Source organism: Channa argus, chromosome 13 (assembly GCF_033026475.1).
Source record: "Channa argus isolate prfri chromosome 13, Channa argus male v1.0, whole genome shotgun sequence".
Taxonomy (NCBI): Eukaryota; Metazoa; Chordata; class Actinopteri; order Anabantiformes; family Channidae; genus Channa; species Channa argus.
In genome coordinates, this window is record NC_090209.1 from 3,279,451 (window position 1) to 3,304,736 (window position 25,286).

The 25,286-nt window shown below is 42.3% G+C and overlaps 1 protein-coding gene across 6 annotated transcripts; it reads right to left on the bottom strand.

Annotated features, from left to right (window-relative positions):
* Window positions 1–910: 910 nt before the first annotated feature.
* agap2 (ArfGAP with GTPase domain, ankyrin repeat and PH domain 2) lies at window positions 911–23,314 on the bottom strand. Of its 6 annotated transcripts, none has more exons than XM_067527684.1 (19): window positions 22,935–23,306; window positions 11,843–11,901; window positions 10,785–10,872; window positions 10,489–10,574; window positions 10,209–10,344; window positions 9,327–9,461; window positions 9,088–9,206; window positions 7,844–7,996; window positions 7,642–7,716; window positions 7,172–7,276; window positions 5,992–6,172; window positions 5,488–5,613; window positions 5,229–5,363; window positions 4,919–4,978; window positions 4,457–4,608; window positions 3,833–3,923; window positions 3,512–3,734; window positions 3,010–3,289; window positions 911–2,188 (listed from the first exon to the last, which is right to left on the bottom strand). In XM_067527684.1, the coding sequence occupies exons 1-19, from the start codon at window positions 23,095–23,097 to the stop codon at window positions 1,982–1,984; spliced, it is 2,574 nt and encodes an 857-aa protein (XP_067383785.1). In that variant the 5' UTR covers window positions 23,098–23,306; the 3' UTR covers window positions 911–1,981. The 6 variants fall into 6 exon arrangements, with proteins under 6 accessions (XP_067383785.1, XP_067383780.1, XP_067383786.1 ...); XM_067527679.1 differs by lacking the exon at window positions 22,935–23,306 and adding an exon at window positions 16,004–18,463; XM_067527685.1 differs by lacking the exon at window positions 4,919–4,978 and having other exon boundaries at window positions 22,935–23,314.
* Between the last annotated feature and the right edge of the window lie 1,972 nt (window positions 23,315–25,286).

The window sequence follows — 25,286 nt, forward strand, 5'->3', positions numbered from 1 at the left end:
ACTGATTCAATATTGGCTCCAATTTATACCATACAGTATTTAATGATATTACAGGTGACTTTCTATATTTTTGACTCTCTTATCTTTGGTACTCCCTTCAATGTCCTCTTCAGGGGGTGAAATACATGTTCACTTGGGTTAAGGTCTAGTGATTGATTTGCTCGAACTAAAACATCCCACTTTTCCTCCCAAATTAGTTTGGATGCATTTACATTTACAGGCTAAATATTTCTGTTCATTTCTCCTGCTACCATCATAAGTTATATTATCAATAAAAATCAGTGAGCCTCTTTCAGAAGCAGCCGTGCAGCCCAAGCCATGACTCTACCTGCACAGGGCTTCACAGATTACCCTGTATGCTTTGGATCATGGGCAGATCGTTCCTCTTGCTCTAATCAGTTCATAAAACCTTGTTCTGGAACTTCTGTTCGTCTTCTCTTTGTTGCATATTCCAACATGGCTTTAAGATTTTTCAGGTGTTTGTATCCTGCCCTCTCTGTCCCTCTTTTTGTCATAGACCGATCTTTGGTCTTAATGTTCGCATAGCCTCTTGAACAAATGCAGTCTTCACAGGCAAAACCAGGGGCTAAATCAGGGAGTATTCACTTAGAGCTATTAGTTAAAAACCAGTGTCACTGCACACTTTTAATATTTATATTGTTACTTTGACCAACAGTCAATATGTTGATCTCCTTGCATATCACCTTGCAACACCTCCTAGCATGACAGCGGAACTTGACTCGTAAATAAAAGACAGTGAGCTTCATTCTATTGAGTGAATAAATGACCGTGGCAATCTGACCAATATCTGTTAGGATAAGGTAACAGTGATGGGCAAACTTTGAATATGATATAAAACTAAAACACATAGACCAAATAAAACACACAACAAATAACCATAAGATGCTAATTTAAAAAAAAAAGAAGTTTATTTTATTCCAGTAACTACTTTTAGATCATGACCCACAAAGTGCCAGAATTAATAATGACACCTGTAACCTTTTTCAAACTTCACTGTCAACTCATGGAATAAATCTACAGAACAGTAATGTGAATAATATTATCATCTTTATGTCCCGAATAAAACTTTAAACAAATAGTTACACATATGCAAAAGTATTTGTTTACTGGCGTATGCTTTTGTGACATGTAGGAGAATAGGAAATTATAAAAGACCATGAAAAAACAAACTTGACATAGTTTCAAAGCTACCAGTAAGAAATCATTTACAAAATTGATTCTGACTTTTCAGTTGTCTCATTACAGAGTTTAACACGAAGTACATAGTATAGATAGATTTACAGTATATTAAAATGCCATAATCTCCAACCTGTGAGAGTAACAGTGACATAATTCATTTTTCTAGTCTAAACAGAACTTTGTCTGCTGATTCTCCACTGAAGACCTGTTTCTTTTAGCCAAACTGGCCTGCAACAGGCAGACATGACTAACAACATGACATATTGCAGGTTTATATTTAAATTGTAAAGCCAAATGAAAAAATAATAGCTGTTTTATTCAGGTCACGACACATTTGCGTAAAAGCAACTCCCTCTCCGTGTACGGATTCTTTCACGACAATGACCGTGCAGTCGTCTTACACATTTTACTCTACAACATCTTGCTTTTCGTCATCAAAGTTGGATTATTGCACTTCGTCTGGGGGAAGTGAAACAGAAGCAGTTTGCCTGTCTGCTCTAACGTTACAGAATACAGCTACAGAGTCCTTTTGACATGAGGTCAACAACAACACAGTATATCAGCAATATATCTGCCATCAACAAATTCAATCAATATTGCTTTTAATTTGTTTGATATGTTGTTCAGTCTTGAGAAGCATTTTTTTTTTTAAATCAGTACTATGATATTGTTCTGTCATTTGTGTCATAGTTCACTCCTCTTCAAAGTCAGCACTATCAGACATTATCAGCATCTTGCAGCCGTCACAAGCCATGGTGTGGTAGGATCCATGAAGTCCATGCTACGACACCCGTTTCCGGGAGCTCGTTCGGCCCAGACTGGCAGTGCTGGACCGGCGGGAGAGGACAGGTGTGGCAGTGGTGGGGGAGGTCTCGTTGGGACAGCCGTGTTGGAGTAAAATATCAATGCAGCCTTTGCTCCCTTTGCTTCTGGCCATCATCATGGCTGTCTGGCCTTGGTTATCTTTTGCTTTCAAATCTATTCCGTACTGTGGGAAGAGACAATAAGATATTTTGAAAAGATTGGAACATCAATTACAGGCAGAGCAGTGTTTGCTTCCTCTCAGTTACCCAAACAACATGTGCTGCTAAAAAACATCTAAATTTACTGCAATGTCTGCTTTTAATGTTACAGAAATACTAGTGATACTGGTTTACCTAGAACATCCTTATTTTAGAATAGAGTCAGGTATTGTTTGTCTGTTTAGCCTGAAATATACACATAGATAGTTTCTAGTCAACTTCTCTCGGTTACCAGGAACATTTTATGAAACTTCCCTATCAAGAGGTAATACTTTTTCAAGGTCCAGGAACTACTGAACCTACAGTACAGCGGGGAATGTTGCTGTGCAAAAGTAAATGGTAAATGCACTTATATACACACTTATATAGCCCTTTTCTACCTATTGGCACTCAAAGCGCTTTACACTGCTTCTTATTCACCCATTCACACTCCTACACCAATGGGGGAGCTGCTATGCAACTGTCCAACACTCACCAGGAGCAACCAAGTTTGAGTCCAGTGTCTTGCTCAAGGACACTTTGACATGTGACCGAAAGAGTCGGGGATTGAACCAACAACTGCAAGATTGGTGGACAACCACGCTTCCTTCCTGCGCCACAGTCCCAATAATTCAGTACGGAAATTTCTTGCCATACGGCCCCATGTCTTAATAATCAGGTGATGGCAAAATCTAACTTTATTGTGAAAATTCTTTGCCATTTCACCATTTTATTTGTAATATTGCCACAACTTACAGTTTCTCAAGGGAGGACTTTAAGGATCAAAATGAACAGAAATAAAACTCACCCAGACGAGCAGCTGGGTCATAACTACATCTCCCAGCTGACAGGCAGCATGCAGGGCAGAACGAGGCAGTGAAGGAGATCCAGCAGGTTGAGAGTTGATCTGTTCCTTGGTGCTGTGGGCAAGAAGCAGCAGCAGCCTTGGTAGGTCCCTCTCAGTCACTGCAGACAGCAGCCTTGTCGGCATAGTGTCCTCTGGCAGCTGGGTCCCCAAAGCTGGCTGAAGAGGTGCAACAAATGCCCTCTGTTCGTACTTTGCTCGAATCCACGACTCTCTTTCCTCACTAAAACAGATAAACACACAGGAAACCGAGTCATTCATAGGTGTGGACACACATAAACACACACACACACACTTTAAATGCCAGACAAATAATAAAAATCCAATGTTCAATTAACCAAACGATGAGTTTTCGGGTAATATTTTATTCTGACCTGCCTGGTGTCTTTATCAGCCTAAGACTTTTTGTTGGTTTAAAGGATTGTGGTGATTAGGATGTACCCACCGTGTTGCATTAGGTGTGGGCTTGGCTCTGCCCTGGGTGCAGCTCTCCCAAATGCTGTTGGCCGTGTGGTTTCCAATAGCAGCCAGGACTTGTGTGAGCTCTCCGGGCCAGTCGTCCAGGTCCAGCGAACGTACACGAGACAGGTGAGTCCCCAGGTTTCGGTGGATGCCCGAGCACTCAATGCAGATCAGTGCACCCAGGTTTAGACTGGCCCAGGTGGGATCTGAAGGGTCAAGTGAAGAGCGAGTGTCACTGGAATTATCCGCATAATACAATTTGATATCACACAATCTACAGCTGGAAAAAAGATATAGAACTCACTTGGTGCATCGCAGTCCACACAAAGACTGTTGCCCTTGGCGTTACGGATAGCCTGAAGTGCTACGGCCTCACTCTGACTGCTCCTTCGTGCCTGCACAATCACAAAGACACACACCGACACAGTGAATCATTCATTTATATTGATATAATTCATTCTATTATATAAATCCTATTTTATTGATTGGTTGCTGCTAAATGGTTCAGGATACAAATGCCAATGTTTCTTAGGTGTAGACAACTGTCATCGCTTTTCTGATTCAGATGTTGCAAAACTCAGCAGCAGTACTTCCTCCAACTAAACCTCCACTAGTGATGGCAAACACAGAAATCGCGCTCTGTTCTCCATTGTTTTTGATTTGATTTTACTTAGTGCTGCTGGGTTATATTTCAGTCGGATCTTCAGCACTTATCTAAAAGAACCCTGTGGGAGCAGAGAACATTGTGCCATGATGTGTTGTGTTTGCTTCGGCACCTGTAGAAAAGGGTTTTGGATGTGCATTTTGTCCACAAACAAAAAAGAAAACATAGCAATAAACCCCTTTTTCATTTTATTTTGGTTGAAGACACTTAGCAAGATGCTGGTTGAGAAAATGTGTCGTGAGCAAGTTTAGGATTTGTTTTTGCCTTGTTCCTGCCGCTCTCACAGGACTGCAGACTCGCCAGGATCTGGCTCTCTATAGCAGACACCCAGGAGTCCCTGTCCTCCAGGCTCTGAGCCTCGAAGTGCCACGTCTGCCCAGTGAATGACACTATGATGAAGTCTGCATTCTCCTCCTCTGCAAGTAAAAATAAATAACAAACTCAACTTAGTGCATGTGGAAAAGACTCGTTTCCAGCTGATTAATATAATGGCCAGTTTAAATCAACAGTTGGTGGAAGAAAAAAAAAATGGAACACAAATGCAAAACCACACTAAACAGCAAATTTGACGGATATAGAGAAAGGAAAACTCTTTAGGTTATTACGAAGAAAACAAGTCCCAAACTTGGGATGTCAGGAACACTGAAGAGGAAAACACACAGAGGGAAGATGGTGTATGTAAAGTCAAGCACAAGGTGATTTAGCTCCATCACTCTCACTTGTTACCTGTCTTATTAATGTTTCTCAAGCTACCAAAGCTCTTTAATTTCCACATTTTGCGCTTGGCTGCAGATCAAGAGATAAGCAGAGGAAAAAAGAAAGAGAGAAACAGAGGACAAGTACAAAAAGCTGTTAAGGAAAATCAGACAAAGACAACCCCCAACACTAAAGCACATTCTTAAAGAAAAGCCAGAGGGGAAAAGATATTGGATCTGTGAAGAAATCTGTAAATAAAGTGAATATTTTTGCAGTATGTTTATATTTAAACCAGCAGCAAGTATTTAAGAATAGTTCCTGCTTAAAAGTGTGACGTTACCTTCAGCTTGGCCGATAGCTGCGTCTCCTTTCTGATTCATGCTCTTCTTCCTCCTGTTCTTCTTCCTGTCGCTCATGGGAGATGATTGGCCAGGGTCTTTTCCGCCAAAAGGACTGGCTGTCGCTTCAAGGGCATCTGATGTTTGGTGCAAATAATGAATCAAATATGACATCATTGTTATGATGGAGATATTTACAGTCCTAAAGTTTGTTGGACCTGATGGCAATGAGTGACAGATTGCATTTCTCGCCATTCATACCAACACTTTGTGCTTTGGTGGACAATGAGGAGGGACAGCGCTGAAGTCCTCGTTCTCCGCCTTGACTGGACAAACCACCGGACCGATCATCGACCACAGACAGAGTGGCTGGACACAGCTGAGGGACTGATAAAGACCCACAGTCTCAGACAAGCCAGTTTTACCTTATCTGTCTCTCTAAACCAGGATTGATGCTTCTTTTAAACAGAGTAGATGAATTCATAAATTGAACAATTTTCCCTGTACTAGATAATATTTTTAAAAAATTTATTTTATAATAGTCTAAATAATCGGTTTCCATGCTAATCTTTATAGTGGCCCAGCGAGGCCGAGACCAAGCCAAGTCTTTTTGGAAAATGTTCAAAGATTTTCGTAACACATTGATTTTTCTTTTACAATTTTGTGTAGTGAAGTGTAAACTAACATCAGCTGTTGTCTCGCTGTGTTGTTCATCCTTGCTCTCAGTAACTATATTCAGTTTACATGTACACAAGAAACAAATACCTGTACTGGTGCTTTCGGCAGCTGTCAGCTCCTTACTCAGACCGTTAACTCCTGGTACAGAGCCAGGGGGGACAAGTGAGGGGCCTGCAGGAGCCACAGCTCTTGGAGGACGTTTCCCAGGAACTTTAACTGTCACACGAAGCAGGTCGATTTCCTTTCCATGGTTATTCTGTGTGTAGTCCTGAAAGTCATGAAACATTTAGATAAGAAAAAGACAAAGCAATACGTGAGTAATAGAGTAACCAGGGAAACAAACTAAAACTAATAATAATACTTATAATACAAACACTACTACTACCATCACTATTATTATTATTATTATACACTCACTGACCACTTTTATTAGATACACCTGTACAATCTAATGCAATCCAATACAGCAGCTCTTTCATTAATTCTACTTTTAATTCTTACCTTTCTGAGAGTTTCAACTTAAAAACAGAGTCATCATAAAAGTAGAATTAATGGCAGAGGTGCTGTATCGGATTGCATTAGATTGTACAGGTGTACCTAATAAAGTGGCGAGTGAGTTGACACTGCAATGGGGGGGTGTTTGATAGGTAGAAATAGGGTCTTTGTCTCGTGTGTGTGTATTACAACAATAATATTGAAATTTACTGAGTCAGTTCGATGATGTTCAAGGACGATTCCTCTGTTTGCTACGTTTAGGCTGCACTTTAACAAGTACCATATTTCATTATTTCTTGTCGACTGTCATTTTAGCAGGATGGTTTGTCACAACTAAGGCCACTGAACAAGTGACAAACAGCAAAGCATTTGATAGAGAAAATCAATTTTTACTGTTTCATCTGTATTGATACATATGCCAACAAAACTATGTAACTATGTGCACAGTACAAAATAAAGAAATACTTAGGGCGTAGTTGCCCTGTTTTTTCTGAACAGTTCCTGCACAGCGACGCAGGAGACGCAATGACAGTACAAATGGTAAATCATTCTGAATGTTTTCTGGGACAATAGAATCAATGTGAAACGCAATTTGCAAAGCAATTATAGAGCTTTTTAAGACAAATGTGGCCTCCGCAGAAAACCCCTGATCTGATGGTTTAGCTTAATTTAAAAAATATTCTCTCTACGGTGGTGCAAACTCTCTGGGCCCTTCCCTGATGCTCCACCGTGTTTTACTGCTGTATCGATCAGTGTTGCGGTGTTCTCTTACGCTGGAGCTGGAGTGGTAAGACAGTGTCCCGTTGTTGGACAGGGTGACGTATTTCTTCTTCCACTCCTTGTTCAGAGAGCTACCACTTCTCTTCCACAGGATGCTCTGTCAACAACAACCAAGGTCAGCGCACTCACAGCAAGCAACACCGAATCTGTCTAAATTTAGGGTCGGCACAAAAAAAAGATGATCTGTTTGTGTCAAAGTGTAGCAGTGGAACAGAATAGCTGAAAGCTCTCGCAGAGTATTAATAGAACACCCTTGAGAAAGGTTGAAAAGGATGAAACAACACATTTTGTGTGCTGCTTATGTAAGATGGAATAAATAGACATGCATTTTTGTTCAAAGCTTGTTTCTCAAGAGGGACCCTGCACCTATTATTGTGCTGCAACCGAACTGAAAGCGTGTAAATTCCCACTTTATTAAAGATTCAGTTCATATTTATGTACAGTTTCTAATGTTAAACAAACCTGTTTGATGGGAATGCCCCTCGTGCTGCTCAGGTCTCCTTTAGGATCACCAGCTTTCTTATCCGGATCCCGGTTCTGAAACAGCAGTCAACAGATGTGTTCAAAAGCCTTTCAGCAGAGAGTCAGGGAGGGAGCTGAATGGAGGGAAATGATAGCGAGAGATGACAGGGAACAAAAAGGTGAAACACCTGCAACAACTGACCTTAAAGAGGGAGGGTCGTCTGGGGATACCCTTCAACGAGCGTGAGTTGACGCTGCCTCCCCCCTCTCCCTGTGCAACCCGCAGCTCTCTATGCCCCACCACAGGGGTGGAGGGGAGGGAGTAGGCATAGCCAATACTGGGGCCATTACTGGCCTGAGAGGAGGGGGAGGACGATGGCGAGGTCAGGAGGTCAGGAGGCAGGGAGGGGGGGGTGGCAAATGGAGATGTGAGGGAGGAGATGGAGAGAGTGAGAATAAACGGAATGATGGAACGAGTAACACAGGTGAAGACGATTCACAAAAAGTATTTGATGAACAACAGCATGATTGGTTCAGTGGCTCATGGTGAACAAGGGAATGTGATATTCATGGAGCTGAGATGGATGCAGACGTTGTGATGAACACCTCTTAGAGGGGCTGTTTAAAATTAGATTTTAGTTAGATGATAGCTCTAACCCTGACTTTATAGTCTATGTAACTCTTCCTCAGACGAATGCTTAACACACCACATCCTTACTTTAACTTATAGTATTAGTATTAGTATAATTCTTCGATATAGCCATTATTTTCTCAGCATCAAGACCAACAAAATACTTCTAAAGCTCTATGGAGGTGAGCTGAAAAAAGAGAAATACAAAAAACCACCAGCACAGCAAAAGCAGAACAATTTTATCTGTGCCCTCATTTTATCAGCTGTTATGTAATTTTTGTCTAGACCTGAAATAAAAGATGTTTTTATCAAAGACAAGAACAATATCATCTACTCAATATGTTCCAGACATGTTTCAATTCGTATTGCATTCGAATTTCAATAACACTTCTTAAAACCTTAACTGACGAATGACGAATTACGATCTTTTCATCCTGTAAAATGGTTTTACATGAGATAGCACCATGTCTCAAGACCCGTGGGTCCACAAAGACGCTTCTAAGGAGAAGTAATAGAATGCAAAAAGTACATTTACTTGAATACTGTGCATGGAAACTTTACATTGCACTTTAATCCACTGCATTTTATGAACACACTATATTTTTACTTCACTTATTTAACAATAGTGTCATGTCATGTTCCACGCGTGGATTTCTGCCGCAACCCCTTTTCATTGGGGCTCGGGACCAGCACCAGGGTGGCCTTGGTGCCTGGGCAGGGCAGGACTTATTGGAAACCCACCCCACCTAGTGCAGGGAGGGGGGGTGGCATCAGATGGACATAAAACCTACAGCTGTCAATATAGGATATGGTACCTGGCCAGGTAACGATGCTGATCCAGGTGTGGAGCCTCCAGAGTGACTGGGTGAGTTTGGAAGAGACTTGCAGGCCTGCAAAGCTGCCTGTTTCCTCTGAGCTACAATCTTCTGGGCAGCTGAAAAAACGTACGTCAACACAACAATGACAAAATAGCAGCTTTCCTTATGATGACTCAGGCTCCTCATTCTTTGTTCTGTGGATCCTAATAACTCTAATAAAATGTGAGTCAACTCACCCTCTGAAAACACTCGATCGACATTGAACCCGTAGGTGGCGCAGGTCTCGTAAAACAGCGAGTGACGCACATCAATACACAGCTGTCTGGCTCTCTGATCCTCAATCACACGGGGGTTGGTGCTACTGATTTTATCTGAATCAAAATAGATCAGTAATGAGAGAAGTGTGACAAAACAATACTGCAAACGCCTGAATACCCATAATTGTCAGAGTAAAATCGACATTCTTTTACTGTAATGTATGTATTTACATCTGTTAGTGTGTTTTAAGTTTGATTAACATAAAACATTAACACATTAGTTCTGTCTCACTAAACTAAGTCACTGAATTTGCATATGTCGCTTAAGTATGCGTTGCATTAAAATTACTCAAAAAACAAAGCAAATCATGATGAAGATAGGTCTGAGTTCCTCTCCACAACTGATTCACAGAACTCATATTCTGGTTTAATGTCTCACAATTACAGCTTTCCTACTCTAAACAAGCCATATAGATACAGCTGTGAACACAGGGGCCATGCAAGTATTTTATGTAAAGAGAATGAGTGTAAATGAGCGTAAAATCATTATGGATGAACCCCCAAAGGGGGCTATGGGTAAGATTACTCAAGTTTTTTTGGTGTGTGTCATTTTGTAAATAAGTCACCACTGGCTCATTTAACATACTTAAAAACCTAAGACTTCCTGCTAGTGCCATTAAGCAGCGTATTGATACCGGAAAAGTGTGTGACTTTGCATTATCAAACCGTCCTGGTGTAGCAGTAAGTGTTTGCAGCTACGTAGCTTATCAAAGACTAAAAGAATAAAAGGAGTGTTTAGAGCGAGAGTATTGGATGTACGTCAGTCTACGTGGCTGTGAGTCATGTTATTTGTGCGCTGACCTTGGGTTCCGACCACTATGACTGGGATGTCGGTGCGGTGTGCACTCAGCTGGCTGTACAGCTGGTAAAGCTCTTGGAAACTGGCCTCATTCTCTAGACTGAAGACCAGGATCACTGCATCAACCCAGCTGCTGAACTGCAAAGGGGAGGGGGGGGGGGGGGGGGGGGGGGTTGATGGATGATGAAGTTTACTGACCAAACTGCTCTCTCTCTCTCCCTCTCACACACACACACACACACACACACACACACACACAAACACTTTCACGCAAACAATCACCTGTGCATCAGGTGGTCCAGCTTCTTCACGGATCAGTAATAAATAACTCAGTCCATCCACCATCACTTCCTTTTTGTACCTGCCACCTGCCAAGGGCAATGACAGCTGAGTTATTCAGCCGCTGGTGACAGCGGGACCGGCGCAGAATAATGCCATATCACAAACCAAATCTAAATCATTAAAAAGTTGACTCAGTGAGCAAAAATCCAAGATGTGTTTAATATTTATGGTTATTTATAAACCACAAAGACTCTTTAAAACCACGGGACCCACTAACAAGACGTTTGGTTTCTCACCATCAGGCTTCTCGAGTGCGACATAACTGCCTGTGATGTATTTGTTCACCAGTGCTGACTTGCCACTTTTCAGACTTCCCAGAATGCCCTGAGAGAAGAGGGAAGGAAATACAACACGTTGAAGCTTACTGCATGAACATGGTCTAATATGTCAAAAAGAAGCCTGAGACAGAATTAAAACACATAAACATTTACATCAGTTGCTTCATTTTAGTTTCATTAGAGTTTGCTGTGCATCAGCAGCTGTACCAATTTTCTTTTCCATATTTAAACATAAAGTTAGCGAGGGAAGTATTTATGTAAAGAAAAGTATTATATTGTAATATTGTCACGTTACTTTATAATGAAAAATGAAAACTAGTTTCTAAAATGGAGATTAGTCCCTTAAATTCCCCCATTAAACCATCGTTTGTCCTCTGTGTTGTTTAGTATCCAGTTTCCCTTTTAAGCAGATTTTCTTACTAAACTCTGGCTGAAATGTATCCTGTCCAGCCACCATAATCCACACAAGGGAACATCTGAGTGAGATAAAAATGTTAAACGCACTCATGAGTGGCGTGAGGTATGCGCTTAGCAGAGTTTTCTGTACAGCCTTAATGTGGGTTTCACGTCTAAGGCTGTGTATTGGTGAAGGTTGTTGTCTTGGTTGCAGACAGGGGCTTGTCCTGAGAGGTGGCCCCTCCCAAAGACGGCCCCCTGCTAGAGTCGACAGTTGGAAGTTGCAGTCTGATAGTAAATGAATGTAGAAGCTTGAAAACAAGGCACACTGGCCAAGTTTGAGGCAGAATTAAGTAATTTTGGAGATATCAAAGTAGACAAATTCTGGGAGTCTGTGTTTTCACTCCCAAATCAACATCCAAATCAGAAATGGATTTATTGCCAACTAGATCTTCACATACCAGGATTTTTACTTGATGTGATGCAAAACTACAGTGAAAGTGAGAGGAAATGCATTGTATGAAAGACACATGTCCAATGGTACATCACTAAAACTCCAAACGTTATTACATGGACTGGCATGTGCAGCAGAGAGTAGTGACTGGAACACTTTGTCTTACCAGTCTGAGCTCTGGGACAGATCTGCTCAGTGTCCACTCCTGGCTGTTGGCAATATTCACTGGAGAGACACAGACAGAGACAAACAGTCAGTGAGGCAGAGACAGTGAGAGATTCATTATTTTGATACAGTAGAAAGGGCAGCAATCATAATGACCGTCATAATGCGGGAGTGATGAATCACAGCTGCCACATGTGTGGCCTCCAGAGGCTGCCGTAATGAGTATAACCTTTCAGTCACAACAGGGTCTCCAAATGGCGCAGCCACACCACTTGTTATCCACTTTGCCCCCCCCCATGTTGCTGTGTGGGGAGGCTCTTACTGGATGCTCAACCTCAGCTGCCACTCAAAGAGGTTTGACCCCTCTGTGGATTTGAACAGCATCTCACCTCTGAACTAAAATGACTAAAACTAGATCTGCAGCAAACATGCAGTCGAACAATAAAATGACCCAGCAGAAACTTTCCCAAAAGCATAAAACCAAATGTCACACAGCCTGAAACACTAAGTTAAAGCTATTTAAAGCAACTTAAGTGATCTGTTGTATGACATTATTGTCAGAAAGCTGAGTCTCACTCAAGAACGTTTCAAAACGAACACTTCTGCCTCCTGGTACTACTTGTCTACAGCACTTCTTCACATAGTGATTATGTTTCGGAGCATATTTCTAGTAAAAAAAAATATTTTGGAAATTCTAAGAGCTCCAATAAAACTTATACCTTGATAGTCCTGAGGACCTCAGCAAAGACTAGTGTACTCCTGCTACATGCATGTCTGCAACATACGATGTGCTGATTTAGAAGGTGACATATTGTTCATTGTACGTACATATTCAATAAAAAATTTAATTTATTCAAACATTAAAGTTTATGGTCAGGAGTGCAGAGAAGAAACAAGCTGCATGTGCAAACTGGACACAAACTTCATGAAAATGTACAATACAGAGTATATACTGTATGACATAGTTTATCAATTTTATGCCCTAAAAAAAAGCAGCAGTTTCAGCAGCAGTAATATGGCAGTGGATGTAATGGTAATATAAACGAGGAAAATTCATATAGCACATTTCATTTAAGAAAAAGAATGTGATCTTGATGTAGCAGCAGCCATTTATTCTGCATCCCACAAACAGACATACATTTATTGTCCCAAAATGTATTAGTAATATTAGACTAGACTCCTCCTCCCTTTGTATTCTTGAAAACTAATCTGAACCATTTATGCATTTATCAGACTAATTGCATATTTTTTTCGGATCAGTTCAGCTCTAAAAGAAAATGGTTTATTGGTTGTCTGCGGGCAAAACTGAACAAATATTCACATGGAAACAACATGTAATGTGGTAGTGTAGAGGGGTTGGGTTGCACACAGCTGTGCCCATGTCCCCTCTGAGCAAAAGAGGTGGCGTGATGCTCACACCCAGACACCAAGCTGCAGCAGAAGCTAAGAAGGGACTGACGCTGATGGAAAAACTGCTTCAACAGTCGTGTTGGTAAAGAAAAAAAAGTCATCGCTGTGTACATCGTTCAGCCACAGCATTACCATAAGATACACAGCCCCATGTACAGTGAAATGTGAAACAGTGTGTACAGAGGTGGTAGAATTACACAAACTAACACTCGAGTAAAAGTGAAAAATGTCCACTGCGAGTACCAGTTAAAATCGTTTGTTCAAGTAAAAGTACTAAGCACATTACTTTGAATCTGCTCTGCTCCTCCCTGCTCCCCCTCTACCAGCTCTGCTACACGTAGACCACCTCTTTGCTATAATTGCTGTGTTCTGACAACGCACTTCAGGTTGTCATTGTTAGGAAATTAAATAAGAGAATAAGCCGGAACAGAAATGATCGAAATTTTCCGATTGTTTTGAATGACAAGATTCAGTCAAGCATTTTTAGAAGCACATGCCTCTGCACCGCTGTTGTTGTTCAGAGAAACTGGGCCACAGGAGGCTTTGGCATTAGGTTACATTTTGGAACATATTTATAGATGAAGAAATAAAAAATAAATCCCAAATTACATTCAGTTAACCGTGACTTTCAGCAGGTGCAAAGTGAGGGCATGACCAAAGTTATCCCAATTATCCTGTGGTGTAACATCAAAGTCTGTGTCATGTCAGTCCAGGAGTTTCTGAGACAATAAAATCACAAACATGAATCTCTTAGTAGCACTGCAGGTGATTTCGTGCGATTACTCATGTTGATAGGATACATCATCTGGGAACTACAGTATGATTGTTTGCACTACATTAAACGCTAATCCATCCAATAGCTGGATGTTTCAGTCTGCACCAAACCGGTGGAGGGACCAACAGGCCAACACTGCCATAACAAAAAAGCCAATTCCGAGCCCACGTATCAGGAAATAAAAGCAGAAGATAGGGATGAAACAGAGACAGGCAACATGGGGGGACTAGAAGGTTTTGGCAGACTGCTCTGATTGATATGCTGCCTGCTATCTTTGGTGTGAATGTGTGATGTGTCCTTCAAATCCAAATAGTGATTAAACTCCGGCCTGGATCTAGGTCCAGGACAACACTGGACAAATATAATCTGTCATGAAATGCTTCACATGAGAAAAACAAAAAGGGTCTGACATAGGAACTGCCACTGTAGGCAGCTCCCTGGGAAAAAGGGCCACACACACACACACACGTCTATCTTTGTCTCTCTGTGTCAAAGCTCTCTTCATGGCTTGTCACTGTTGTTTCCAAATGTGATCAGACAACGTGATCCTTGTGCTGCTTCCACTCACAGATTTGTTACAGAAAGCCAATCATCCACACTCCCTGCTCCAAACCAATAAATCGGGATCCACTATACAACCCCCACATGCAAATTTTACTTCACATCTAAAACTGGCAGTTTTGGGTTGGAGGTTGGGAATTTTGTTAGAATCCTATGTGCGATTTGTCAGTGCAAGGCCACACACACACACACACATACAAATACTTGGTGCAAGCATACACACATACACCCCACATGTCCTCCTCCTCCACCCCTCTGTTTTATCGAGCTCTGCCTCTGTAGCAGCAGCAGAAGCAGCAGTCCTGCCGGTTGCCATGGCAACACTTCCTCCTGCCCTAAGTATGTGTGTATGGACGTGTGTCTGTGTGTGTGTGTGTGTGCAGACAGAGGGAATAGTCTCACTACTTGAGTGAATCCACAGTATGCATGTGTAGACAATGCTGGAATTAATGCACAAAACACACACACACACACACTCTCGCTCACTCCCGCAGGCAGACACTCTCTCTTTCTTTGGGCATACATGTTTGTGAAAGAGATGCACTGTTGTACGCCGCAGCCGTCGACGCACAGTGTGGAGAAAAAAAAAAAAGCAGAGACGGCAACTCACAAGCAACACGAAATCTTAAAATACCTCATGAATGTAAAATGAGCGCTTGACAGAGACAAAGACAAGAGTGAGAGAGACAGAAGTGGGGACATATACTCCATATAGTAGCAGAACATCCAGTGGGTGGAATATCAAAGACAGGATTAGAAATGGTCTTGATTGGCTGTGGAGCCACACTTCCCTATGACATGAGGGGGAACAGTTATCCCCCTCATGTCTTTCCCGCTTTCCAGCTTTGTGCTAACAAAGCTGAGGCTAAAATCAACCTGAGCAGCGCAAGTCTATCTGGGATTGTGCCATCAGCTTCCCCTTTGGCTTCATTATGAGATTTTAGGCCATGCTGGGAACACTGCTTAAGTTTGTGTGTGTGTGTGTGTGTGTGTGTGACAGAGAGAGAGAGATTAGCCCTCCAGCAGTGTGAAATCAGCCCGCGCTCTGAGGGGAGTTAGATTAAGACGTTCCAAGATGGTTCTATTGTCAGTTTTTGGATCAAAGGACTTTGTCCATCGTTAATTTGCAGTCCCACACACCATTAGGAAAATGTTCCACTGCACATGACACTGTTATAGCCTGTACATGTATTCTGTGTGGTGTTCTGTAAAGCAATCAGCCCCACCCAATCCCACCCCGATTCATTTTCAATGGATGCCTGTGCATAGATGAAGTGGCTCTGATATTGGTTTTGGCTTTGGACTAAAGACAGGCAAGACTCTGATACTGGTTTCTTGTCAGGGGTAAAGTGAAGATGAAGGTTGGGTTCAGAGCTGGAGCGGTGACAGGAAACGTGTGTGTTTGCGACCTCCTACCTTCCTCCTCACTGGAGTCCCTTTGTATATAGACAGGAGGTGCTGTGGACGACGAGCCTGCTGCCCCCGAGCTGCTCTTCATGAAAATACCACTGATGAACTTGAGCATCTTCCTGTCTTTAGCAGATCCTCGCTGCCCCTGCTGTGACTGCTGGGCTTCCCTGGCCAGCCCCAGGTCTTCAGTGAGGCTGTTCAGGTCACTGTTATCAAGAGTACGGCTTTTACCTTTACGTGCAGGTTTGGAAGCCTGGGTAGCAGGTGCAGGTAAGGAGGTTGAACCTGCCTTTAGTCTGTCCTTCCTGGGAATGTCTCTCATCATAGCAGCCATGCCACCTCCAAACTCTGGTGGTATTCCAGCTTGAGCTTCGTCCCGTAGATCCCTCCATCCTTCGGGCCTGCTCGCCTCGGCCCATGAGGCCCTGCAGGGGCCTGGTGAGCGTGTTGGCATGCGGCAGTCCTTGCGGTCGAGGCTCTGAGCTGATGTGGGGCTGCGCTCTCTACCCTCCCTGAAGTCGCGGCCACGTGTGGCCACGCTGCTGTGGGATTTCAGCAGACTCACAGGGCGCTGTCCTGCCGGACGGAGAGGAAGACTGGTCCTGGTCGGGGTGCAGCTGGGCTCCACACACACCTCTGTCTGTGGTGTCGTTGTGAGAGATGGAGACCTGCATTGCTTTGCCTCTGGGGTGAATAGCGTGTCCTCGACTCGTGTCACATTTATCTCTGCAGTCTTCTGAAGTGACGCTCTCTCAGCAGGTAAGGGGATTGAAAGGGTGCAGGGCGGCTTCTCACTTCCTTTATTCGGGACCTCGCCATCAGAGGGCAGTTTGTCTTTAAGAGGACTGAAGGGTTTTCTGTCTCCATCTCTGGGTTCATCAGTTACTTTCCTTCCTTTTACAACAGCAGCATCCTCTGCTCCTTGTGGTTGCTCTAAAACAGTGCCAGCTCCATTCTCAGCCTGGGCAGGAGCTTCATTTCCATCCTCCACTCTCGCCCCAGCCTCCTCTCCTGAGCTTCCTCCCGGCCTGGCCTCCACCTCCTTCCCCTGGGCGCTGTTCTTAGCTTCCCCTCCATTCTCCTCCACAGCCTCTACCTTGACCAGGGTGAGGGAAATGAGGTAGGTGGTGCGTTGATGCAGGGCGCTGCCTCCACTCATGTGGTCAGGCTTCAGTGGACATACAGGAGATGAATGAAACCAGACACAGCGACATGAACACCTGACAATTTGCCAGCGTGTTGGGATGCAGAAGAATTTGACAGCACAACAAGGACAAAAAACTTAAACTGGGGGAGATTAAGTTTCTCCTCGCAAGCTACAACAGCAGAGCGACTGTTGGGCTCATCCATCCCCCAAATCCCTATTTCTTTGTCTCGGATTTTAATTTCAGTCACGGAATTCTTTGCTGGCTGTTTTCATTTCTCTTGGATACAGAAACGAAATCCACCCCGACAAGCTTCAGCACACTGTCAGTGCAGTCCAAGCAGCTCTTTTGTTCCTAGACATCTATCTACTGCATATGCAGCTACTGAGGCATTAACGCTTCGTTATGGTGTCTGATGCCTCATTCCTGATGATCATTATTTACTTGACCTTATTTTTATGTGCAATACCCCCCATCTGATTTGTTCCTCAGTATGTTCTCTCGATTCAGTTCAGAATTACAAGTGTCCCGCATCATACGTCATCAAGAATGTGATGAACAGCAGCTGTAGAGTGAAAATGTAAAGCCCCTCAAAAATGCATTAGTGTCACCTCAAAGCAGCGCGGCATCGTGCACCCAGAGCTGTGTGCAGTCCAGTCCAGATCATGGAATCTTATTGCAAGCCTCACATGTGTGTTGACAGCGGCATCCATTCAGAGAGCATGGTGACAGGAAGGCAGGCAGCCTCAAGGAGACGCACAGCAAGGACATCGACGAGCGCTGAAGAGGATCGGAAGCCAATAGACACCCAGGCAGATATCTGGAGATGGATAACAGTGTCAGGGCGCGTCCGGCCATCACGCCCCTCTCACTGTCTCCTGGACTGCCTGTGTCCTCTGAGCGCATCAGGCATTGAGCAGGACAACACTGAGGAGGCGCTGAGGCGACTCACTCCTCAAGCAAGCTTCCCGACCGCCTCTGAAGCATTCCAATGTCGCACAGGTTCAGCGAGTCCAAAGCACATCCTATACACTCACACACACACACACACCCTCACACATACATTCAGAGCCCTTCTCTCTCACACTCTGCTTTTTCTCTCTGCTACCCTCCCAAACACACTAATAGGAACCTTCAATGTCCCTCCCTCTACATGCCCCTCCTCGTTCCAATAGGCGATCCATACAATGCAGAAAGATCCTGCTTCTCTTCGTTCCTTTACCCTCTTTTATTTTTCTCTCTCTCTCTCTCTATTTCTCCTGCTCATCCTCTCAGACTGTGCAGGGTCTCTGCTTCTTTATTGCTCATTCCTCACATCCCCATCCCCTCCTCCTCCCCTCCATCTTTCTCCCTGCATCCAGGAGAGAGAGGAGGGGGAAGCCAGTGGGTAACCATCGATGGTAAAAGCAGCATATGAGCTGGACCTGCTAGATGAGGGTGGGGGTGGGTGTGGGGGGGGGCCGCAGAAGAAGAGATTTGTAGCAGGGAGAGAAAAGAAGAAGGGGCTGTGTAAGTCAGGAATAACCAACATGAAAAAAAACATGAAATTGTTACATTTTAATGAAGGAAAAAAGACTCAGACAGGTGTCTGTGTGTCGTCTCATTCATCGAGCTGCCAGAACTGTTTCATAAACATCACCCTTCTGTCTTCAGCTGGATACGTGTTTTTGTGCACAAGTGTGTGTGTGTGTGTGTGTCTATTTTCATGTGCGTGTGACTCTGTGTGGCTCCTCCTCATTAGGAGGCTTGGCTTGTTTGTTGCTAAGGTGTTACAATCTTCCTGGCTCTGGTGGCACAATCATCTCCTCCATGTTCTTCCTCCTCCTCCTACTTTGGTACATTTTGTATCAGTATTGCTTCAAGAATCTCTGTATCAAAACATTGTGTGTGTGTGTGTGTGGGGGGGGGGGGGGGGGGGGGGGGGGTTTGTACATGTGAGTGAAAGACATTTCCTTTGAGTGTATTGATCTGCAGTCTATTGCCTACTACGGTGTTCATTAGCACGAGTGGGTAAGCTCTGGGCTCACAGCATGAACCCAGCAATAGTGTGAGAGGATGAGAGCGTATTGGACATCAATAGCTGGACAACAGTAGGCAAAAAAAACTTTAGTTTAAATACAACAGCTCCATTTAAATGTACCATAGAATTCCTCCATGTGAGGAGTGTATATGTATTGTATTATTACCATACTACATTACAATTGGAGGAAGACAACTTTTTTTTAATTAAGTTAATCTCTAGATCATTTTCTTGATTTGTCAATTCATTGTTTGGTTGACAAAAAAATAACCATCAAAATTTCCAAGGTGCCCAAGGTGATGTCAGACTTGTTTTGGAGAAAAGGAAAAACTGAAAAATTCCCATATTTGAGAAGCTGAAATCACAACGTGTTTGTAATTCCTTAAAGTTTAATTAAACGATTAATATAATAATGCTCATCGACCCAATCATTTCTAGTATTCGCACGTTTTGCCACTGTGTTGTATGTAATGACAAACACAGATTGCACTAGCATCACTTTAATTATCACAAGGCGTAATTTCATGTTAATTGCTTTAATAGTTACAAAACAAATAAAGACTGATATTGATGTGAAATCAGAGGATGACTCTCCCCACTGTGCTGCACTGCCAGCCTCCCACCATCATCCCATAATACATGATCTGACTGCCCACCTGCTCAGCCTGCTTCCCCCTCCCTTCCACAGTAAGAGGGCAATAACTACTCACACTGAATACAAAAGACCTCTGACAAGTGCCTTTGGCTCAAGGGGAAAACATACGACCTAAGAGGACTATTGGCCGCAGCCTCCTGAATAAACCCGCAAATAGAAAGGAGCTCCTTTTTAAAAAATCCAAACACACATTTCTGAAATCCATTTATTAATAAGTATGAGTTTGATACCAAAGAAGATTGCTGCACTTCTCTGTGTTAAAATGATGAATCTAATTATTGTGAAATAGACACCCACGTGTGAAACGCAGGAAATCAGGTTGTCTGCAGGCAGACATCTTTTTAGAAAAGCTGCCTCTCTTTCATATGCATGCATATAGACAGAGCTTTCCTCCAACACACACACACACACACACACACATTGACACCCATGGGCAGGTGCTGTCAGATGGACAGGGGCCAAGGGCAGTGGTCATGCTGGGTGATTTTTCATTTCTCCTTCACTGTGAGCTGTCCTTTTTATCTCCCCCCTCTTACTCTGCTGCCATGCTGCAGTGCACACTATACCAGTCAGATTCACATTTAAATGTCTTCATTTAGCTCCCAGGAGCACATCACCCCCCCACCACCTCCCTTTTTCTCCTCATAGCCCTCCCTTGGAAAACAGTAAATCAACCACAGCCCACTCGGTTATCGCTCTAAGTTCAAAAAGAGCGGTGGCCTTCTTTTCAGCACACTCCACACTCAGAGATCCAGGTTCCACAGGATGTAATGCATTTTATCCTCAAAGCAACTCTCAATTGAATGTTTTTAAAGCGTTTGGGGATTGTATTAAAAAATCTGTCAGATTCTAAAACACACACCAAATTGCATCAGGAAGAAGAGGGACCTTTAATTCAACAGCAGTGGAAGAATCTAATGAATAAACTGATCAAATCAAAAAATGAAGGTGATTTTATTTGTAACGCTCATATTCTACATTATGTTTTCTCAAGTTGTGTACTTAAATACATTTTTGAGGTATATAAACTTTACTTGATTAGATCTGATTTACTTTATATTCCACTCAACGTAATTTCAAAAGGAAATTCTTCCTCCAATATATTATTACTACGTGCATTCTTCTTTTTTTACACTGTTGTAACACTTTACAAAAGTTGTAACACTTTACCACATTCTTTAGCATGTAACATATTAACCAGCCAGCAAGTAACTAAGGTTGTGAAATACCTATAGGGGCGTCATATCTAATATTTCCTTTAAAAAGCCTAGCAGAGTAGAAGTATGATGTAGCTTCCACTCGCTTCCCAGCAATGAATTTGTATGAGGTTAGAAATTATGAAGTTGTAAAATGTGCCTGCAAGTATAGGTAGATTCCAAAATGGGCCTACAGGGCACAGCCTCAGTCTGAAGTGAAAGTCATACAGCTCCCTTAACAGATGCAAAATGATCACAAGTGACAGAAAATATGACCACAGGTAGAAAAACAGTCTCAAAGACTTTCAAAATGACCCCAAACTGTAAGAACAATTACCAAAGCTTAATTCATCCATGCCAGCAATCAAACTAAAACACATCTTTCTATACATAATAACTGTTGGGCAAGCAATTAAAAGTAGCAATAAATGAAATACTCAATACAATAAGAGATATTGCGTTCACACTTACACCACCAGTACACCAGCAAAAGTAATTGTAGATTAATAGTATTAATTCATTCATTTGTACAATAGTGATGGGACTGTTTTCAATTTCCTGGCTTCGGGCTTTCTGGTCAATAAATGTGATTTCTAAGCTCATTAAAACACAGTCATATCATTCATGTTTTTGAACCCACGCATTAAACACACACGATGGAAAAAGCAAAGGCAACAAACAACGGTAGGGTATTTTAGCCTTCTGTCACTAAATGTCAACTGGAATTAGGTAACAAACCTGGGGTCCAATCAATGAAATGAAAGTACAGGGGTGGTTTATGGGGGGGGGGGGGGGGGGGGGTCAGGACCTTCCAAGGGGTCAAAAGAGAAAGAAAGATAAAAATTGGTGGGACTTCAAACATCTATCATAGATATGTGAAGTGGAAGGTCACAAACTAATGTGCTGTAATTTGTGTAAAAAAGTTAAAAGTAAACAGTAACCAAAATTGTCAAATAGAGAAAAAAGTAAAACTTTGCATATAATGGTAAATTCCCCAAACAGTTCTTGCATGCATATCAAAAAATATTCAATACAGTACATCGTCTTTTGGGATCTCTGATGCTCCATGGTTTAACCCTTTGAAGAAACCAGTTTGTATGTATTACTGTAGCTACAGCATCTTTTGTCTTAACAGACAATGCTTAAATGCAAGTGTTTTTACATTTGGTATTGTTACTTTTACTTAGCTACTTGATCTAAATACTTCCTCTGCTGGCCCTCAGTTTTGACGCAAAAGAAAATGAAGATGAGATGAAACGCGACGAATTTGACAGTGACACATTTTGTCATTTTAACAAGAAACGGTGGGAAGAAAACGTTTGAGGAAATGATGTAAAACTGATCAGCTTTACATGTAAAGGCCCTGTTTGTCTGAAAGGAAGTGGCTTTGAGGGCAGTTGCAGATTGGCAGACAGGAAGTAGGCCACACGGCAGGTTTCATGCTGCTTCCATGGCGATGGCTGCTGAGGGATGTTGCCATTGGTTGCTGGTGTCCAGGGGCTGACTGATAAATAAATGCCACGACATACTGGCGGGTGTAGTTTTGCCATCAGAGTGAAATTAAAATGAGCATCAACTGAGGAACTTTACACCGAAGCAACACGCTGGCTGACACAGGAAGCAGAGAGGAAGATATCAATCACCTATGCAATCATCGTTCCCCTACACCCCACATCTAACGTAGATGAAAAAAGTGAATATACTCACCGTGGAACTAAATTTGCAGTTAGTTTGCTAAGAATTTTTTCCTGCTTATAATATCAGAAAACGCATTTAAGTGAACACCCTTAAAGTCAGACCACGCACCAAATACTTAAGAATACAGGTAACACGTTGCTTTTCCTGCCTAAATTTACTAAATGCACCAAACAATAGTCGATCAAAAAAAAGTCATAAACACAGAGATGAGAGATGAGCTCACCTTGGATACTGTGCAGGTAAACTTTGAGGCCTGAACGCAGCTGTTGATCCCCGACCCTTTCAAACTGCTTGAAAAGTCTGTTGATTGCACTCTGGAGAGATTCATGCCTCTTGATCTCTGTTTTTATTGCAGTGGAGTTCACCGATTTACTGTTGTTGTTCATCCTGACGCATGGATCTGTTGTAAACTGAAGCAATGTGCTCGCTTCAGCCCATTTGAACTCCTGGCTGTTTGTTCCACAGGACGAACACGAACTTGAGATACAAAAGCAGCAGAAAAAGAAGCGGTGGCGGATCAGGGTGTCTCTTTCTCTCTCTCTCTCTTGACCACAAAAGTCAGCTCTCGACAACGGGTGTCTCAGTTTCCTCTGCAGGTTTGAAATGAACTGAATTCACTTCCTTATTTCAAACCATACTCTTCACTACACAGCAGCTCTGAGTGCTGTGGCAATTACACTTCTGAAAAGACATCTGATGCTGCCTCGCAGCTACTAGTGAAGAAACTGTTTTATGAAAGCAATCTGAGCTGATGGGTTTGGGCCAAAAAAGTCTGTTCTTTAGAAATGAAATGTGTCATTCTGATTTGCATACGGCTTGGGATATATCAGCAGACATCCACCGTCCTCAGAGCAATTGTCCAGTCACTTCAATAGGTTTAATGTACAAAATGAGTGACCTCTTCTGTTGTCAGTGACTTGCTTTTACAGTTATCAATACATTTTGTGTAATATACACACAGCATCCACAGAGATGCCAATGTTGCACCAACCACCATTAGCAGTGTTTGTATGTCCAGGGTAGGATCAAAAATGCGATGGTTCTTTTCTTTTATTTCCTTTTTTTTTTTTTTGCATAAAGCCTGAAGCAGAAAACAGAGTTTGTAAAACAGAGTTTTACAAGCTCTTAAAACAAGTCAAAAGGTCAGTTTCATTTCACACGGATATTTATCCTTCACTGTGCAGCATCTATGTGTTTCACTCAAAGATGTTTTTGAATTTACCCTATGATAAGGTTCTCTTTCTCTCACTGGAGGACTGCTGTGTTGGTAATGTCAAATGTAAATGTAAAATGTCTCTGAGATCACAGTAGCATAATTTAATGACATCACAAGGTTGGAGGCCAGTCATGGTGCAATATTCCACTTACCCATCCATCTGTCTACACCCGATAAGTCAATACAGAACATAATGTAACATAATATAACATTTTGTTTTCAAATAAGAATATTTGCATATTCATCTATTTGGAATTATTAGTGAAGCAGAAGGAGTAGATGTATTTAATGAATTTTTAATATCCATGTTTTCAGTGCTGTAATATAATAACTAATTTCATTAAGTCCTGCATTTAAATATAATTTTAAAGAGCTTGTACTTCACATGTGTAGGATAATATATGCATGTTATGGTATTTTATTCTTTTACTCCACTACATTTCAGGGGAAATATTTTACTGCTTACTGCTATGTATATATCTGACAGTGATGGTTACTTGATGGATTGGACTTTAGATACACATGACAAGATTATAAAATACAATGTATTATTAAAGATCCAGTCCACTCACAAAATGCTGAGTGTACACAGGTCTTCCTGTTACTTTTACTGTTTACTGCAGAACAGTTACTTCTACTAAGCTATAACATGCCCTGAGCCAGAGGCTCTTCTTTAAAGGGACTGTTGATGTTTCGTGTTAACTATAAATACATGTCCATGTCATTTTGTATTTTTTAGTGTAGGTGTTATGCTTTCATAGAGGATGCGTGGGGGGCTGTTGTTGAGTTGTTTCATAGTTTGCCAAACTTCTTGTTTTCCTTTCGGCTGTTCCCTTCAGGGGTCACCACAGTGAATCATGTGCCTCCATCTAACTCTGTCCTCTGCATCCTCTTCTCACACACCAACTAACTTCATGTCCTCTCTCACTACATCCATAAATGTCCTCTTTGGTCTTCCTCTAGACCTCCTGCCTGGCAGCTCCAATCTCAGCATCATTCTACTGATATATTCACAGTCTCTCCCTGAACATGTCCAAACCACCTCAATCTGTCCTCTGACTTTATAGCTAAAACATCTAACATGAGCTGTCCCTCTGATGTCCTCATTCCTGATCCTGTCCATCCTTGTCTCTCCCAAAGAGAACCTCAACATCTTAAGCTCTGCTACCTCCAGCTCTGCCTCCTGTCTTTTCTTCAGTGCCACTGTCTCTAAGCCGAACAACATCCGTGGTCTCACCACCGTCTTGAACACCTTTCCTTTCATTCTCGCTGATACTCTTTTATCACACAACACACCTGACACTTTTCTCCACCCGTTCCAACCTACTTGCACTCACCTCTTCACCTCTTTTACACACT